Source organism: Oncorhynchus tshawytscha, linkage group LG22 (assembly GCF_018296145.1).
Source record: "Oncorhynchus tshawytscha isolate Ot180627B linkage group LG22, Otsh_v2.0, whole genome shotgun sequence".
Classification (NCBI taxonomy): Eukaryota; Metazoa; Chordata; class Actinopteri; order Salmoniformes; family Salmonidae; genus Oncorhynchus; species Oncorhynchus tshawytscha.
In genome coordinates, this window is record NC_056450.1 from 9,286,208 (window position 1) to 9,304,666 (window position 18,459).

General features: G+C 45.1%; 1 protein-coding gene across 7 annotated transcripts in view; it reads left to right on the plus strand.

Moving 5' to 3' along the window:
- LOC112221705 (formin-like 3) overlaps nt 1-18,459 on the plus strand; it is a 56,799-nt gene that overhangs the window by 22,121 nt on the left and 16,219 nt on the right. For 6 of the 7 annotated variants that reach the window (XM_024383956.2, XM_024383955.2, XM_024383957.2 and 3 more), the window contains exons 2-8: nt 8,877-8,960; nt 9,212-9,369; nt 11,655-11,738; nt 12,263-12,409; nt 15,707-15,815; nt 16,110-16,186; nt 17,036-17,129. In XM_024383956.2, coding sequence (XP_024239724.1) covers nt 8,877-8,960; nt 9,212-9,369; nt 11,655-11,738; nt 12,263-12,409; nt 15,707-15,815; nt 16,110-16,186; nt 17,036-17,129 — 753 coding nt within the window. The remainder of the gene's footprint in view (nt 1-8,876; nt 8,961-9,211; nt 9,370-11,654; nt 11,739-12,262; nt 12,410-15,706; nt 15,816-16,109; nt 16,187-17,035; nt 17,130-18,459) is intronic. The other variant, XM_042303681.1, reaches the window with a different exon arrangement.

The window sequence follows — 18,459 nt, forward strand, 5'->3', positions numbered from 1 at the left end:
TCTATTCCATTTGCAAAACAGTATGTGAAATTTATTGTCAATCAGTGTTGCTTCCTAAGTGGACAGTTTGATTTCACAGAAGTGTGATTGACTTGGAGTTACATTGTGTTGTTTAAGTGTTCCCTTTATTTTTTTGAGCAGTGTACTACAGAGATGTTGGTGAAATAAACTGATGTCTGATATCTGGACACCAAACAGCAACACAATCACACCGAGTTTGGGAAACCCTGCTGTAGGGGATAGGGCGCCATTTGGGATGTAGCCTATGAGTAATGCTCTCATGTGGTTCAGTGCAGTATATCTGTCCTTTGTTATCTCTGTAGGTGTTGAATCTGTGGGAAAGTAGCTTGAGAAACGTCCTGTTGGTCCGCCGTGTTTTTCTCAGTCGTTTATTTGGGAGCGTCTGGCTGCTTTAAGGCCCTACGATAGACATCCTGTCCTGCGGGCTGCTCTGGCTCAGACAAGGCTACTAGTCTGGCTGCTTTGCAGGTCCTGAACTGAACTAGAGGATAAGTGGTAATCAGTGAGGCAGACTCAGCAAGAGAACTGGCTGGAGTAATAGGGCACGTGAGTTCCCTGTTGATTATGACGTCCGAGCTGAGTCTCTGTGGTGCTGAGCCGGGACTGTTCATTCTCTCTCTCTCTCTCACTCACTCACTCACTCACTCACTCACTCACTCACTCACTCACTCACTCACTCACTCACTCACTCACTCACTCCTGGTGATAATACAACTGGTATAACTGATTAGCTTGGCCATAGACTTTATGAGAATAAATGCCTGTTCCCAGATCTGTTTTGCTAGCCTGCCAACTCCTATGGTCACCAGGCAATGAGATTAAGGGTTGGATGTGCATATTTGTACAGTTTTTGTGTTGTTACCAGGCTCAGGCCCTGTGTGTGCCTTGTTTGATCAACGGGGAAACATATTGGTCCTGCCCACTGGCTATTGTCTTGCAATATGCTATTGGGGGGAAAACAATAGCTCAAATGTCAAAGGATGGGAATGGCATTGACTTCACAGAATCAACACAAAGCTGTGTATTCACTCCTTTGTCAGGCCGATCGATCTCAGGTCAAACAAGACAGACGTTTGCTGGGTTTGCTAGTGGGCAGCATGAGACCACGACGAAAGCGCCACACTTTTCTTCCTGCGCCACTGTATTTTTCCTCATTCCAAAACTATCCGGAGAGGTGCTAACTCTGTTGGAATAGTATTCTTTTGCTGTGATACTTTTCTTAGCTTCTTCTTGTAAACACAGGATGTAGAAAGTCAAATGAAGTTAGCTAAATTGTGTTATGTTGCTCCAATTACCCAAATCTAGCTCGAGGCAACCACTCTGTGTCAGTGTGTGTGTGTGTGTTGCAGTCAGGTGGCCTGGAGAAAACAGTAGAGACACTCCTAGTCTTCCTCTGGTCTGTCATGCTTTTAAAGCAACGTTAGAAACTTGGTGGTTCGAGCCCTGAATGCTGATTGGCTGAAAGCCGTGGTATATTAGACCGTATCGTACGGGTCTGACAAAAACATACTGTTTTACTGTTCTAATTATATTGGTAACCAGTCTATAAGGCACATCTGGGGTTTGTGGAATTTGGCTAATGTATCACGGCTAAGGGCTGCATCCAGGCACTCCACGTTGCGTCGTGCATGAGAACAGCCGTTAGCATTGGTATATTGGCAATATACCACACCCCCTCGGGCCTTATTGCTTAATTATACAGCTGCACACACCCATATACATGTACCTGTATGTACAGTACACACATACACACAGCTGTGTGTGTTCTACTCGGGCTTTAACCATTAGGGAGAAACAAACCTGGACATAAACCTGAACATCAGGTTACCCCCCGTGATATGCAACTTTTCAGGGAAGTTAGGATCAAATATACTTATATATTTTCAAACAGAAATTTGCATCCTGTAGTACTAACTCAAAAAAGTTCTGGGACACTGTAAAGTCCATGGAGAATAAGACACCTCCTCCCAGCTGCCCACTGCTCTGAGGCTAGGAAACACTGTCACCACCGATAAATCCACTATAATTGAGAATTTCAATAAGCATTTCTCTATGGCTGGCCATGCTTTCCACCTGGCTACCCCCACCCCGGTCAACTGTTGTCCGGACCTCTGGCAGTCTCTCTGGGGGTGCCACAGGGTTCAATCCTCGGGCTGACTCTCTTCTCTGTATACATCAATGATGTTGCTCTTGCTGCTGGCGATTCCCTGATCCACCTCTACGCAGACGACACCATTCTGTATACTTCTGGCCCCTCTTTGGACACTGTGTTAACTAACCTCCAGACGAGCTTCAATGCCATACAACTCTCCTTCCGTGGCCTCCAACTGCTCTTAAACACAAGTAAAACCAAATGCATGCTATTCAACCGATCACTGCCCGCACCTGCTCGCCCGTCCAGCATCACTACTCTGGACGGCTCTGACTTAGAATACGTGGACAACTACAAATACCTAGGTGTCTGTTTAGACTGTAAACTCTCCTTCCAGACTCACATTAAGCATCTCCAATCCAAAATTAAATCTAGAATCGGCTTCCTATATCGCAACAAAGCATCCTTCACTCCTGCTGCCAAACATGCCCTCGTAAAACTGACCATCCTACCGATCCTTGACTTCGTTGATGTCATCTATAAAATAGCCTCCAACACTCTACTCAACAAACTGGATGCAGTCTATCACAGTGCCATCTGTTTTGTCACCAAAGCTCCATACATTACCCACCATTGCGACCTGTACGCTGTCGTTGGCTGGCCCTCGCTTCATACTCGTCGCCAAACCCACTGGCTACAGGTTATCTACAAGTCTCTGCTAGGTAAAGCCCCGCCTTATCTCAGCTCACTGGTCACCATAGCAGCACCCACTCGTAGCACGCACTCCAGCAGGTATATCTCACTGGTCACCCCCAAAGCCAATTCCTCCTTTGGTCATCTTTCCTTCCAGTTCTCTGCTGCCAATGACTGGAACAAACTGCAAAAATATCTGAAGCTGGAGACTCATGTCTCCCTCACTAGCTTTAAGCACCAGCTGTCAGAGCAGCTCACAGATCACTGCACCTGTACATAGATGGGCTGTTTACCTACTTCATCCCCATACAGTATTTATTTATTTATCTTGCTCCTTTGTACCCCAGTATCTCTACCTGCACATTCATCTTCTGCACATCTACCATTCCAGTGTTTAATTGCTATATTGTAATTACTTCACCACCATGGCCTATTTATTGCCTTAACTCCCGTATCTTACCTCATTTACACTCACTTTATATAGACTTTTTGTTTTGTTTTGTTCTACTGTATTATTGACTGTATGTTTAGTTTATTCCATGTGTAACTCTGTGTTGTTGTATGTGTCGAATTGCTATGCTTTATCTTGGCCAGGTTGCAGTTGCAAATGAGAACTTGTTCTCAACTAGCCTACCTGGTTAAATAAAGGTGAAATAAAAATAAATAAATAAATAACATCGAGCTGTTTGGTGGGTTTTCATGTTAGAGATCATGGCGCCGCCATCAGGAACAACGAGTAGATAAGTAGCCTAATATCGTCTGTTTTTCTTTGTAAAAAGGTTCATATTTGGATAATAAAAACATATTAATATGACACAATGAACAAACGTAATGCCCCGGCCCCTTGCTTTAAATATTTTACAATGTTTTTTCCCAGAAAGCTGACAGAGATTTTCATGTTGTTATTCAGGGAACACATTTTGCTCTTTAGGATTTAAACTAATAACTACAATACAGAAGCTCTCTGTGTCTGTCTCTCTCTGTGTCTGTCTCTCTCTTGTCTGTCTCTCTCTGTGTCTGTCTCTCTCTGTGTCTGTCTCTCTCTGTGTCTGTCTCTCTCTGTGTCTGTCTCTCTCTGTGTCTGTCTCTCTCTGTGTCTGTCTCTCTCTGTCTGTCTCTCTCTGTGTCTTTCTGTTTCTCTCTCTCTGTGTCTCTCTGTCTGTCTCGCTCTCTCTGTCTCTGTGTCTCTCTGTCTGTCTCGCTCTCTCTGTCTCTGTGTCTCTCTCTGTGTCTCTCTGTCTGTCTCGCTCTCTCTGTCTCTGTGTCTCTCTCTGTGTCTTTCTGTTTTCTCTCTCTGTGTCTCTCTGTCTGTCTGTCTCTGTCTCTGTGTCTCTCTCTGTGTCTCTCTGTCTGTCTCACTCTCTCTGTCTCTGTGTCTGTCTCTGTGTCTTTCTGTTTCTCTCTCTCTGTGTCTGTCTCTCTCTGTGTCTTTCTGTTTCTCTCTCTGTGTGTCTGTCTCTCTCTGTGTCTTTCTGTTTCTCTCTCTCTGTGTCTTTCTGTGTCTCTCTCTGTGTCTCTGTGTCTCTCTCTGTGTCTTTCTGTTTCTCTCTCTCTGTGTCTCTCTGTCTGTCTCGCTCTCTCTGTCTCTGTGTCTCTCTGTGTCTTTCTGTTTCTCTCTCTCTGTGTCTCTCTGTCTGTCTCGCTCTCTCTGTCTCTGTGTCTCTCTCTGTGTCTCTCTGTCTGTCTCGCTCTCTCTGTCTCTGTGTCTCTCTCTGTGTCTTTCTGTTTCTCTCTCTCTGTGTCTCTCTGTCTGTCTCGCTCTCTCTGTCTCTGTGTCTCTCTCTGTGTCTCTCTGTCTGTCTCGCTCTCTCTGTCTCTGTGTCTCTCTCTGTGTCTTTCTGTTTCTCTCTCTCTGTGTGTCTGTCTCTGTCTGTGTCTTTCTGTTTCTCTCTCTGTGTCTGTCTCTCTCTGTGTCTTTCTGTTTCTCTCTCTCTGTGTGTCTGTCTCTCTCTGTGTCTTTCTGTTTCTCTCTCTCTGTGTCTGTCTCTCTCTGTGTCTTTCTGTTTCTCTCTCTGTGTGTCTGTCTCTCTCTGTGTCTTTCTGTTTCTCTCTGTGTGTCTGTCTCTCTCTGTGTCTCTGTCTCTCTCTGTGTCTCTGTCTCTCTCTGTGTCTGTCTCTCTGTGTCTGTCTCTCTCTGTGTCTTTCTGTTTCTCTCTCTCTGTGTCTCTCTGTCTGTCTCGCTCTCTCTGTCTCTGTGTCTCTCTCTGTGTCTCTGTGTCTCTCTCTGTGTCTTTCTGTTTCTCTCTCTCTGTGTCTCTCTGTCTGTCTCGCTCTCTCTGTCTCTGTGTCTCTCTCTGTGTCTTTCTGTTTCTCTCTCTCTGTGTCTCTCTGTCTCTGTCTCTCTTTGTCTCTCTCTGTGTCTCTTTCTCTGTGTCTCTGTGTCTCTCTGTGTCTCAGTGTCTCTCTCTCTTTGTCTCTCTCTGTGTCTCTGTGTCTCTCTCTATGTCTCAGTGTCTCTCTCTCTGTGTCTCTCTCTTGCTCTCTGTTTTTTAGGGCTAGTGCAGAGTAGGCTGTGTGTACTACATAATTCAATTAGGAGAGTAGTGAACCCTGCTCTGTGCCTGTATTGCGCCCGGCGGTTCTTCCTTAATCTGCACGGCTAGTTGAGGCTGAGCGTGAGGAATAGGTTCTGGGCTAACGCTAGCCTGATCCCAGATCTGGAGTTGGCAAGACAGCATAAACAGATGTGGGACTACGCTTGGCTGTGGCAGATCCTGGATCGGATGTGAGGTTGTTTGTTCGATCTTATCGTCGTCGCATGTAGTTTCATTATCACTGGGTTGTTTGCATTGGAGCCAGACTTATTTCACATGATGAACTGTACTGGGAACTGTGGTAGTGACACCCACTCAGCAAACATTCGTAGTTCTCTCGTCCTTACAGGATTAACAATGAAGAAATACAGACTATTTACGTTGACAGAGTGTCTGTCTGGATCCGCAAATGAAGCACATAAATACTGTTTAGACCACTCGGTCCTACTGTGTCTTTCCCCCCCAAGAAGCTGACAGACGCCGTATACAACGTTACTGTACTGAACTGGTGGTAAACCACAAGTGTCATCAGCTGTATTTGTTACTGTCTGAGATTCTGAAATATCTCAAGTTTGAAAGTATTGTTGGATATCAAACTTTGTGGTCAGTTGTCCCATCCTGTTTCTGACATTTGGAATGAATGAGATGGAGCTCACACGGCGACAGCCCTCCGAGGGGGAGAGAGAGAGAAATAAAGAGAGAGAGAGAAATAAAGAGAGAGAGAGAAATAAAGAGAGAGAGAAATAAAGAGAGAGAGAGAAGAAATAAAGAGAGAGAGAAGAAATAAAGAGAGAGAGCGAGAGAGGAGAAATAAAGAGAGAGAGAAGAAATAAAGAGAGAGAGCGAGAGAGGAGAAATAAAGAGAGAGAGAAGAAATAAAGAGAGAGAGCGAGAGAGGAGAAATAAAGAGAGAGAGAAGAAATAAAGAGAGAGAGCGAGAGAGGAGAAATAAAGAGAGAGAGAAGAAATAAAGAGAGAGAGCGAGAGAGGAGAAATAAAGAGAGAGAGAAGAAATAAAGAGAGAGAGCGAGAGAGGAGAAATAAAGAGAGAGAGAAGAAATAAAGAGAGAGAGCGAGAGAGGAGAAATAAAGAGAAGAAAGGGATAGACTGTGGAGAGACTGTGGTAGGTAACATTCTTCCCCCAAGAGAGAAAAGAAGGAAAGGAAAGAGGGAGTGAGAGAATTTAGAGCAAATTTGTACCGTTATTAACAGGACACATTCCTTGTGTAATTCTGGACATCTGGAATGCTCATGGTTTTTTTCAGAGCTGTGTGAGTTTTGGTCCTATCTAGTGGACTACTTTTGACCAGCGCCAATGGGTAGCGCACTAAATAGGGAATAGCGTGCTATTTGGAAGGCAATGTTTTGTCAAAGAAGCCTAATGTAACAGATTCTCACTGATCACTCCACTTCAGTCCTTCAGGTCCGAGAACCCTACATTAGTTCTTCTCAGAGACTTTTTTTTGTGAGTCAAATAATTGTTCATTTTTAGAGGCTTTCAAGGAATATTTTTTTCCCCCCTCAGGCAGGCAGCTTTGCGTTCTGTTATTTGTCATTTATTTTCAGAAAGTTTAACGAGTACTCTGTAGACGTTCAAAGGATCAGTGATTATAGTTGCGGTTTCTGTCAGTGTGGTTTTAAACAAAGCCGGCAAATGTAGAGTCAAGCTGAGTCGCTATGTGATTTTTCGGCTTCAGATCAGCGTCTTTATCGAAGTCTGACTCCCGGCAGACATCGGAGTCTGGAGTCAACGGCACCCTCGGCAGTAGCCTGGAAATCCAGTCTGTACGCGGCTCCATTTCACGCTCAGTCAGGATTTCCAGGCTACTCCAGCAATACTGCACAGAAAAGAAGCAATGTGCCACAGTCCTCATCCAGCCTCTCAGACAGCCAGTCCAACATGATTCATGCTGCACACGTGCTGCTGATGGAAAGATCCAATCACCCCACTGCATTGTGGAAAAGAAATAAAAAGACACTTTATATGTGATATTCCACTGCTGTGAATCATTGTAGTGATAGGAATAGCATAGGAAAGTCCATGGGGGCATGATGCCTCACCACATGCTGTGGTTTATTGGTGGTTCATTGGTTCATTGGTTCATTGGTTCATTGGCACTTTTCATCTTGTACACATTCACAGCTAAAAGCTGAATTGCTTACTACTAACGGTTGAATGGTTCAGAGGATCATGAGGGGTCCGGGTGGTGATCTCTCCACGCTCAGTTAGTGTAGCTCTTTCTCAATGAGCCTTTCTGCAATTCCTCACATCCCATCTCCTAGCCTCCTTCTCAACCACATTGGAGGTCTCTCACCTCAGGCTTTCTTTAAAGGAGGCGGCGAGGAGTAAGGAAAGATGAACGAGGAAAGATGAATTGAGAAAGAGCCTGTGTGTGCTAGGAGGTGAGGGCAGGGGTAAGTTGTAGCTGAGGGTCACAGGTCAAGCTGACAGGCAGTTTGTGGTGTGTGTGTGTGTCTGTGTGTGTATGTATTGGTGCGTGTGTGCGTGTGCATATGTGTGGTTTGGCTGTGGGGCTCCGTCTACGTGGGATGTAAAATGAGGGGCCCTGAGTCTGAGCAGGACTGTGAAAACAGAGCAAAACCTTCATGTTCTCTTCAAAGAGAAATGCTGAGGCGATCAGTTACACATGACCGGGTGGCGAGGAGAGGAGCTAGCTGTAACTAACAGCCTCGTATTGTTGCACTTCCTGGTGTCGAAGAGATTTCAGAGTTGACCACTGACCTCTGTTTATGGTCTCATGACTCATGGTAGGAAGTCTTTACCCCGAGGCAGAGGCCCATGTCATGGAACGAACACACACACGCGTCTGTGTTATACTGTATGGTGTGTGTTAACGCTCACAACGGTGGAGTAGAGACATAAAATGGGATAGTTGTCAAACGACAAATTAGCGCAATCATGCTAAATGTCTTAATTTGAGCCTCAGCAGTAAAACATTTGGCCGTTGCCTGTGGGCTGTTCTCCTCTCTCATGTTGTGTGGTGTTAAGTGTTTTTATGGCTGGATAAGTGATAGCAATAAGATAGTAAGTAGCAAGTAATAATAGCCATTTCCTTTCTGTTTTAGAGAGAGGCTGTAGCTACTAGCTAGCCGGTGGTTAAAAAGTGCAGTGTAGTCACTACTGAAGGATTCAGACGCTTATTACCAACCGCAGAGAGCGGGTGCTTCCCAAATGGAACCCTATTCCCTATTTAGTGCACTACTTTTGGGGCTCTGTCAAAAGTAGTGCGCTAAATAGGGAAAAGGGTGCCATTTGGGGTGCAGAGGAGGGTTTTGGATGAGCTCATGCAACAGGATGCTACAAATCAAGACAGGAAGTGAAGTCATAGGCCCCATAAAAACACCAAATTGGCCTCTAAAAACACAACATACTTGACGCATGATCGTCAGCCCTGAAACTGCCATGAAATGATCAATTATGATGAAATGATGAATGAATGACTCAACAAAGATGTGTGCTCTCATATTTGCACTGGGGTGTGTCTGATGAGATCTTGTCTGTCTTGTGTTTCAGAATTCCATGAACCTTCCTCCCGACAAAGCCAGGCTCCTCAGACAGTATGACAATGACAAGAAATGGGACCTCATCTGCGACCAGGTAAACTCCTTGAAATACGACGACACGTGTAGGCTACTGCAAACAAACAATCCCACAGCTACACCTCTACGAACCCGCACATCTAGTCTGTTCCAATGCCAAAAGCTGTGAAGCAATGTTGATAGATTTGATCGAAAAAAAAAACATTTTGTTGCAGTGTAGGTTTAGTCTTTTCTCCGTAATGGTTGGAACCCTATTATGTTACACTGCTCACTCTGTCCACCCTCTTCCCCCCCCGTGTGTTATATTAGGAACGGTTTCAAGTGAAGAATCCTCCTCACACCTACATCTCCAAGCTCCGGGGCTACTTAGACCCAGGAGTCACACGCAAGAAGTTCCGAAGGCGGGTCCAGGAATCCACTAAAGTTCTGAGGGAACTGGAGATCTCGCTGCGGACCAATCACATAGGGTGATGATCTATTCTCATCCCTCCCCTCTCTTCTCTTATGTCAACCAATGAGAGTCAGAGTACTGGAAATCCCCAATATTACTGTCCCTTCTCACATGGCATTTGCAGGAATTGATGTGTCTTCTACGAATACCACACTGTAAGGTTACCCCTGGAGCGGGGCACAGCTACAAGAATAATGGCTACTATGGAAGTGAAAGGCCGGTGGGAAATCAACTCCCTTATTATTTTCCCCGACAACAACCAATTCCATTATCGCCCCTTTAAGAATGACCCTATTTTTTCCCCTTTAAGAGAGAAAGAGCCTTTCTGTGCTCTTCCTCTTTCGCTTCCTGTCCTAGGGACCAACAGCTTGTTTTCCTGATGCCCAGATCATTCCCTATTGTTCTGTCCTGCCACCCTCCCCAGCCTGCTTTACTTCATAGTGGAGTCTTCCTCTTCACAATGCACAGATGGTAGTCATTGTATTGTAACGCTAGGAAAGGAATGGTCCACTCCCCCGTAACATAGCAGTGAGCAGGAAGCTTAGTTGTGTACGCCAGAGGGACAGTAAGCATGGCCTACCAATGATGAACCCTGGGAAAACAAACAAACAAATATGCACACACACACACATAACATTTGGTCAAACCTTTATTCAGCCCTTCCTTCCTCACTATCATCCTCAAATGTCTCATTGATGTCACACAGATACTTACTGTAACTCTGACGGAAGTGCGTCAGAGGTGTCCTCCGTCCTTTAAATCAAACTTAAATATACTCTCGCATTCAAAACAGTTCTTTGTGATTTTTCATTGTAATTCAGGGCATACCTCCAATAATAACTCCTATAATAGTCTGTGTTCTAATGTCTTTCCAGAAAGACACACGGGCAGGAAAAGACCGAGGCTATTTTGAGACTTTGAGGCTTTGGTTTGGTTGGTAAATTCAGTGGAACAGAGCCCTGTTTATTGTGTCCGAATCCTGGCCCTCTCCGACGTGTTATTCCTCAGATTGCCAAGACAATCTGAAATAGCATCTGGTTGGACAGGAAAAGAAGGGGGGGAGAGAGAGGGGTGGGTGGGGGGCTGGTAGACAGGAAACTGATGATCAGGCGTGCCTCCCCCACCTCCCTTTTTCTTCTCCCTCCGCCCCAATCTCACTGCTTCTCACTATTTCCCCTCTTTCTCTGCTCACCTCTCTCTTCCTCACACTGGGGCCTTTCTCCCACCTATCCACTTTACCTTTGACTATCCAGAGTCTTGTGTTACCAAACAGTCTCCTGCCCCCAGTATCCTCCCTAACGTGCTTCTACACCTGCATTGCTTGCTGTTTGGGGTTTTAGGCTGGGTTTCTGTACAGCACTTTGAGATATCAGCTGATGTAAGAAGGGCTATATAAATACATTTGATTTGATTTAACCAGCATATTGAGGATATTTTGGAACCTTTACCCCAATTCCTCTCCCCTGCATTTTACTAAGGGGGAAGCAGGGGTTTTGGGTCTGAGGGGGAAATGAAGACTGAGGGCTTGGTTGTTCAATCCGTATCGCTGATGTTCAGCGCTATAGCGAGAATGAAATTGAAAGGCAATGTTCGCGCGTTTGCGGAGACCGCATTCACGATAAACGTTCAATCGGAGATGAACTTTCAACTGAAATCGCGCTGCGGCGGATTGAATCGAGCCCCCTGTCAGGGACTCCAACTTGAGTCCAGTCTCCAGTCTCTCTCTTAGCCATACCATATGCCTTCCACATTCTTTCTCTCATCGCAATGGGAATTCATTTGTTTGGACTCCCCCCTCCTCCAGAGAACTAGAGTTAAATAGAGAAGAAATCTGAAGCCTTGCTCACTCGCGTTTACTTTCCGTTGCTGCCTTGCCAAGTCTTTTCTCTCTCCGTCAGGGGTGTAGTGGGGGTGTAGGGGACCCCATTCTGAGCAGACTTTAGTCTACAAGATGTAGACTCAAATATGTTGGCTTTTGCAGCTCTTAGGAATGTGTGTAGCTTGTGTGTTCAGGTTTCAGTCTGCCCCTTTCCTTGTCTCTCTCTCTTTCTCCTGCCTTTCTGTACCTCTATTAGGGCTATTATCATTTTCCATGTATCATAACATAGGGCCAGGAGTTTTTCCAGAGCATGTGAACTCACCAGGAAAAACTATGGAGTACTGCCCAGAGTTTTTCCCTGTTCAGGTCATGTGGGGAAAAGTCCTGGCCCTACTTAGGGATGATCCGTGACTAGCAGATAAGGGTGTTAGCCCTTGAATATTCTGCCCTGCTAACCCCTCTCTGTGTCCCATGTCACCCAGGTGGGTCCGGGAGTTCCTCAACGATGAAAACAGAGGTCTGGATATCCTGGTGGAGTACCTCTCCTTTGCACAGTGTGCCGTCATGTGAGTACACACACCCTAAGCTTAGCACATCTCTTCAGAAGAGACTAGAGGTAGTTCGGCACCCAACCAGATTGGTACCGGATCCCAGAAGTGTTCATCCCAACAGACAGGAGCTAAGGTCACACTGTCTGTGAAAAGGGGCAATAGCAAACTGGATGGATTCCTTATGGCATTGTGTTCCTTTGAATGTGCCTGAATGTGCTTGTCTGCCTCATATGCTGCGTACTTGGCAGACTGAATGAGTGGTTGGACTTGATTGGGAACCATGTGTCTGTGTGGTTATATCGCCATGCTGGCACATTATGGACCGGGCCTGAGCCAGTCAACTCTGTGTTGCACTAAGCTTGACTGTGCAGCCTTTTACTGTGCAGTTCGTCTGTATAACATAACCTTTGACCTTTTACCGAGCTGCATTTCTAACCTAATCTACCTCGACCTCTGTCTGTCCATCATCTGTATGTCTATCCATCTGTCTACCTGTCTGTCCATCCGTCCGTCGGCCTGTCTGTCTGTCCGTGGCCCAGGTTGAATTTTGAGGGTCTGGATAATGGGGATGAGGGCTCCCTGGACAAGGCTAATTCCTGGAGTAGGTCTATAGAGGATCTACACCAGAGTGGCGCTCAGCCTTTCTGCAATACGCTGGTCCGCTCGGCGCGCCAGTCTGTGCTCCGGTACGTATTGTCTGCTACCCCGTTGCTGCTGCTGTCGCTGCTGTTACTGTGCCTCGCTCATCTAACCCCCTGGCCCTGACGTATGTTAGCATGTTAGCATGTCAGGTAGCAATCCAAACACATGTTAGCATGTCAGCCAGTTGTTTGCTATGATGATGATGATGATGATGCCATGATGTAGAGCGGTCTAGGTCTGGTCTGGATTGATGAAGAGACTCCCGACCTCACTGCAGGGGTTTGTGGGTTAAATGATCTGCAGGGACAGGGACAGAGACGGAGACAGAGAGGTGGTTTCTGACCCCTGCACTGTGTGTCCTTCCATGTTTGATGGTCTTCCTCGTTCCAGATGTGTTCCACTGTCCTGACCTGTCTAGCTCCAGGTGGGCCTCCTGCCCTGTGATTCTCCGTCTAGTGAGCTTTTCACACACAGAGGGAGAAAACACAGAGAGGGAGAAAACACAGAGAGGGAGAAAACACAGAGAGGGAGAAAACACAGAGAGGGAGAAAACACAGAGAGGGAGAAAACACAGAGAGGGAGAAAACACAGAGAGGGAGAAAACACAGAGAGGGAGAAAACACAGAGAGGGAGAAAACACAGAGAGGGAGAAAACACAGAGAGGGAGAAAACACAGAGAGGGAAAACACAGAGAGGGAAAACAGAGAGAGGGAAAACAGAGAGAGAAAATAGAGTGTGATAGGAATAAGAAAGATATAAATGTACCATGAAACAAACATAAATCATTTTGAGATTAGAATAGTTTTAGTCAGGGCCTCCCGAGTGGCGCAAGGCACTGCATCACATTTCTAGCTGTGCCACTAGAGACTCTGGGTTAGAGTCCGGGCTCTGAGACCCATGGGGCGGCACACAATTCGCACAGCGTCGTGCGGATTAGGCTGGTAGGGATATCCTTGTTCCATTGCGCACTAGCGACTCCTGCCAGCGCAGTGCATGCTGACATGGTCGCCAGGTGTACGGTGTTTCCTCTGACACATTGGTGCAGCTGACTTCAGGGTTAAGTGGGCATTGTGGCTTGGTTGGGTTGTGTTTCGGAGGACGCAAGGCTCTTGACCTTCGCCTCTCCCGAGTCCGTACTGGAGTTGCAGTGATGAGACAAGACTGTAACCACCAATTGGATACCACAAAATTGGGGAGAAAAATGGGTATAAAAATGTAAAATAATTAATATATATATATATATTTTTTTGTCAACGGACAACCCTATATACATGTCTGTTGGTTTACTACAGGAAGAAATGCTTGAGAAACTTATGACTCAGTTTTCAAAAAAGACAAAAAGTAAGACGAGCAGGAAACACAGACACACGAAAACATGAAAAAGAGACCGAGAGATAAGAGGATGTGGAGGAGAGACTGTTCTATAACTAGCAGACCTCAGTCTGGGGACAAACGGATGTCATGCAAGAAACCTACGGCTTCACCTCGTCCCAGAATGCATCATTCTGTAACCACATGGGCCTTCTCTGGTCTCTTTCCCTGCCTGATCTCTCTTTGACACACTTTAAGCTAGGCGCATGGAACACAAACCCTGCAGTCACATGAATGTCAGAAACTGTACAACATTTCTTGCTCTCATAAATCAAGATGTCACAAAAAAGCACACAATATGAACACACAATGGCTCGGATTATTTAGCCAAGTGAAGTGGAATCAAAAGCTGTTAAGGATGAAGTGGACTCAAGTTGTTTTTGTTGTATGTGAACATTGAATAAAATATGTACAATGGGAAGAAAAAGTATGTGAACCCTTTCAAATGACCTGGATTTCTGCATAAATTGGTCATAAAATTATGCCTGATCTTCATCTAAGTCACAACAATAGACAAACACAGTCTGCTTAAACTAATAACAGACAAACAATTGAAATGTTTCATGTCTTTATTGAACATACTGTGTAAACATTCACAGTGCAGGTTGGAAAAATGATGTGAACCCTTGGATTTAATAACAGGTTGACCCTCCTTTGGCAGCAATAACTTCAACCAAACCTTTTCTGCAGTTGCGGATCAGACCTGCACAACGATGAGGAGGAATTTTGGACCATTCCTCTTTACAAAACTGTTTCAGTTCCACAATATTCTTGGGATGTCTGGTGTGAACCGCTCTCGAGGTCATGCGACAGCATCTCAAATCGGGTTGAGGTCAGGCCTGACTGGGCCACTCCTGAAGGCATTCGGTTGTTGATTTACTTCTGTCTTTTGGGTTGTTGTCCTGTTGCATCACCTAACTTCTGTTGAGCTTCAATTGGCGGACATATAGCCTTACATTCTCCTGCAAAATGTCTTGATAAACTTGGGAATTCATTTTTGCGATGATAGCAAGCTGTCCAGGCCCTGAGGCAGCAAAGCAGCTCCAAACCATCATGCTCCCTCCACCATACTTTACAGTTGGGATGAGGTTATGATGTTGGTGTGCTGTGCCTTTCTCCACACATAGTGTTGTGTGTTCCTTCCAAACAACTCAACTTTAGTTTCATTTGTCCACAGAATATTTTGCCAGAAGCGCTGTGCAACATCCAGATGCTCTTTTGCAAACTTCAGACTTGCAGCAATGTTTTTTTTGGACAGCTGTGGCTTCTTCCGTGGTGTCCTCCCATGAACACCATTCTTGTTTAGCGTTTAACGTATCGTAGACTCGTCAACAGAGATGTTTAGCATCTTCCAGAGATTTCGGTGTCTTTAGCTGACACATTCTTCTTAACCTCATTGAGCGTTCTGCTCTGTGCTCCTTCAGTCATCTTTGCTGGATGGCCTCTCCTAGGGAGAGTAGCAACAGTGCTGACATTTCTCCATTTATAGACAATCTTACCATGGACTGACTTTTAGAGATACTTTTGAAACCCTTTCCAGCTTTATGCAAGGCAATAATTCTTAATATTAGGTCTTCTGAGATCTCTTTTGTTCGAGGCATGGTTCACATCAGGCAATGCTTCTTGTGAATAGTAAACTCACATTTTGTGAGTGTTTTTTTAACGGGGCATGGCAGCTCTAACCAAAATCTCCAAACTAAATCTCATTGATTCGACTCCAGGTTAGTTGGGGTTCACATACTTTTCCCAACCTACTGTGAATACATAATTTAAACATTCAATATAAACAAGAAAAATACAATCATTTGTGTGTTATTAGTTTAAGCAGACTGTGTTTGTCTATTGCTGTGACTTAGATGAAGATCAGATCTGATTTGTAGGTTAAATTTATGCAGAAATCCAGGTAATTCCAAAGGGTTCACATACTTTTTCTTGCCACTGTAGTTGTTGACCTTTGCCCTCTGTTGCAGCTATGGCACAGCACCTAACAGCAAAACCATCAAGAACTCAAGACTCGTGAGCCAGAAGGACGACGTGCACGTTTGCATCATGTGCTTGCGAGCCATAATGAACTACCAGGTACTGACTGGGGATATCCACTATCAAAGCCACCCCCATGTTCCCAATAATACACAGAGCAACCTTAAACACCTATTGTTCTCTCTAGTGGCATTAGGGCAGAAACGGTAAAGCATAAATGCAGACAAATATTTAGTTTTAAAGATGTTAAGAGTCTCTGTTGCAGATGTTTCCTGTATAAGCCACAGTAAAAGTGAATCTAGGCAGTGTTCTTGAATCTATGCACTGGCAGCATTCAGCTTCTTTTGCTTCTCTTTGACCACATCCTGTTCTATCATTACCTTCTCTCTCCAGTATGGCTTCAACCTGGTAATGTCCCACGCACATGCAGTCAACGAAATTGCCCTAAGTCTGAACAATAAGAACTCAAGGTAAGCAAATCTCAGGCTCTATTTAGAAGCTGTTACTACACACTTCCAGTAACTCTAGGTTGATTTTGATTCGAGGTGCAGGGTACAACAGTGTGCAGGTATCTATCATCAGTTCAAGTTCAGGCCCTAGCCCTGCCTCCACCACCTCTGCAGCTTGAGAGATTTAAGGGTGGGTCAGGGTGTGGGTCAGACAATAGAGGAACATTTGATCAGCCTGTTCATATGATACGCTCCTCATTATCTAAGGGGGCTCCCATCGGCTTCTCTCTGATGTTGGGAAATGAGAACCATACATCCAGCCTGGTAAAGGCATGGTTTACCGTATATCCCAAATGGCGCCCTATTCCCTATTTAGTGCACTAATTTTGAGTAGGGCCCCGGTCAAAAGTAGTGCACTTACGAAGGGTATAGGGAGCCATGGCGTAGGGACTAGGGTGCCATTTTGGATGAAGGCCTGTTATAGATGCAGTGTGTTAGAGGAATGTTTGGGATTACAGTGTTAAAGCGTGGGAGCTGATCACTTCATAATGACCTCCTTTCAGTTGAAGTGTTGACAAGCCCCTCGCTCTGGCTCCTCTGTGGGTGTTAAACCTCAAAGTAGAGAATAATGGATTTCAGCTTTGCTATGCATTTATTTAGTGCTTTAGGTTATCTAATTGCTGACTACATTTTGCACCGGTGAAAAGAATAGGGCTAATATTTAACGAAGTATATTATCAAATGCCGTTATAACAACGTCATAGTGAGTTGGATTTGAACCACGTACCGGTCGAGCCATGGATTACCAGAGTCGTAATGCATTGTTATATAGACGTTGTGTCTATGAACACGCATATTCTGTCTTGACAGGACAAAAGCCCTGGTGCTGGAGCTGCTGGCTGCGGTGTGTCTGGTTAGAGGAGGCCATGAGATCATACTCTCTGCATTCGACAACTTCAAAGAGGTGACGTATTACTTTAGTATAACCTCAGTATTAGCCTACTGTAGGCAGAATTCACAGTTTTGCTTTCTTCCAAATACTTGGAACGCTTGCGTGGGCACGATAAAACCAACAGAATAATCCCAAAAGTGCAAGCCCTGCCCATCTGGCTCTTCGGGCAGGCTCAAAGTATCTGAAAGAAAATGAATACTATTTGAACCCTGGTAGGCCTGTTAGGCAAAGCCCAGAACCATGCTATGTCTGGGGCTATTCATCTCATTAAGCCACCAGATGTGAGGCAACCGTGATAAGGATCAATTTCCCAGTGGGAGTGAGTGGATCACAAAGGCTTGCTTAGCCTCTCAGTTTCTAGCCTGTAGAGTCAGTCGTCTTAACGCCGGAATCAGCCGATTGCTCTGCGCAATCTGCAGAGCACCACAGAACCCCATAGAGCAGTACTCCTATCAGCCACCCAGTCACAACAATGTGTGAACCAACCAACAACTTTGTGGCGGGATTTCAAAATGCAATCATATTGACAGCTGAGTGTTTACTGAAACGTTATAGCTAAGATGTTCCGCCACCAGTTTTGGGTTGTCTCTCAAATGGCATCCTATTCCCTATATAGTGCACTACTTTTGACCAGGGCTGCCTCTGGTCACTATATAGGGAATAGGATGCCATTTGAGACGCAGCTCTGGTTTATAGCCATATTTGTGCAGCAATTAAGTATAAATCACAAAACAACAACTCTAGGCTAAAGAATGCTGATATGGAATGAGGGGTTGGATTTTGTTCTGTATTTAAATCAGATGTTTTTAAGTTGGGAAATCAGTTTGTTTTCTTTGTCTCCAGTGTGTGTGTGTGTGTGTGTGTGTGTGTGTGTGTGTGTGTGTGTGTGTGTGTGTGTGTGTGTGTGTGTGTGTGTGTGTGTGTGTGTGTGTGTGTGTGTGTGTGTGTGTGTGTGTGTGTGTGTGTGTGTGTGGGAGTCTGGCGAGATCTCTATCCCATTGCCTTATTTTTACTCTGTTCCCTTCCCAAGAATTCCAATAATTAGGAGGGCTTTTCATTGCAGATGGAGTGTGTTGACCTCTGCTTACACCCATAGCCTTGGCATGGGTCACGATCAGTGGAGGCTCCTCAGAGGAGGAAGCGGAGGACCGTCCTCCTCAGTGAATTTCATAAAAATACAAATATTGAAACATTAAAAAGTTATCCGTTTTAGATAAAACTATACTAAATATATTCACGTCAACATATAAATGATTAAAACACACTGTTTTGCAATGAAAGTCTACAGTAGCCTCAACAGCACTCTGTAGGGTAGCACCATGGTGAAGCCGGAGGACAGCTA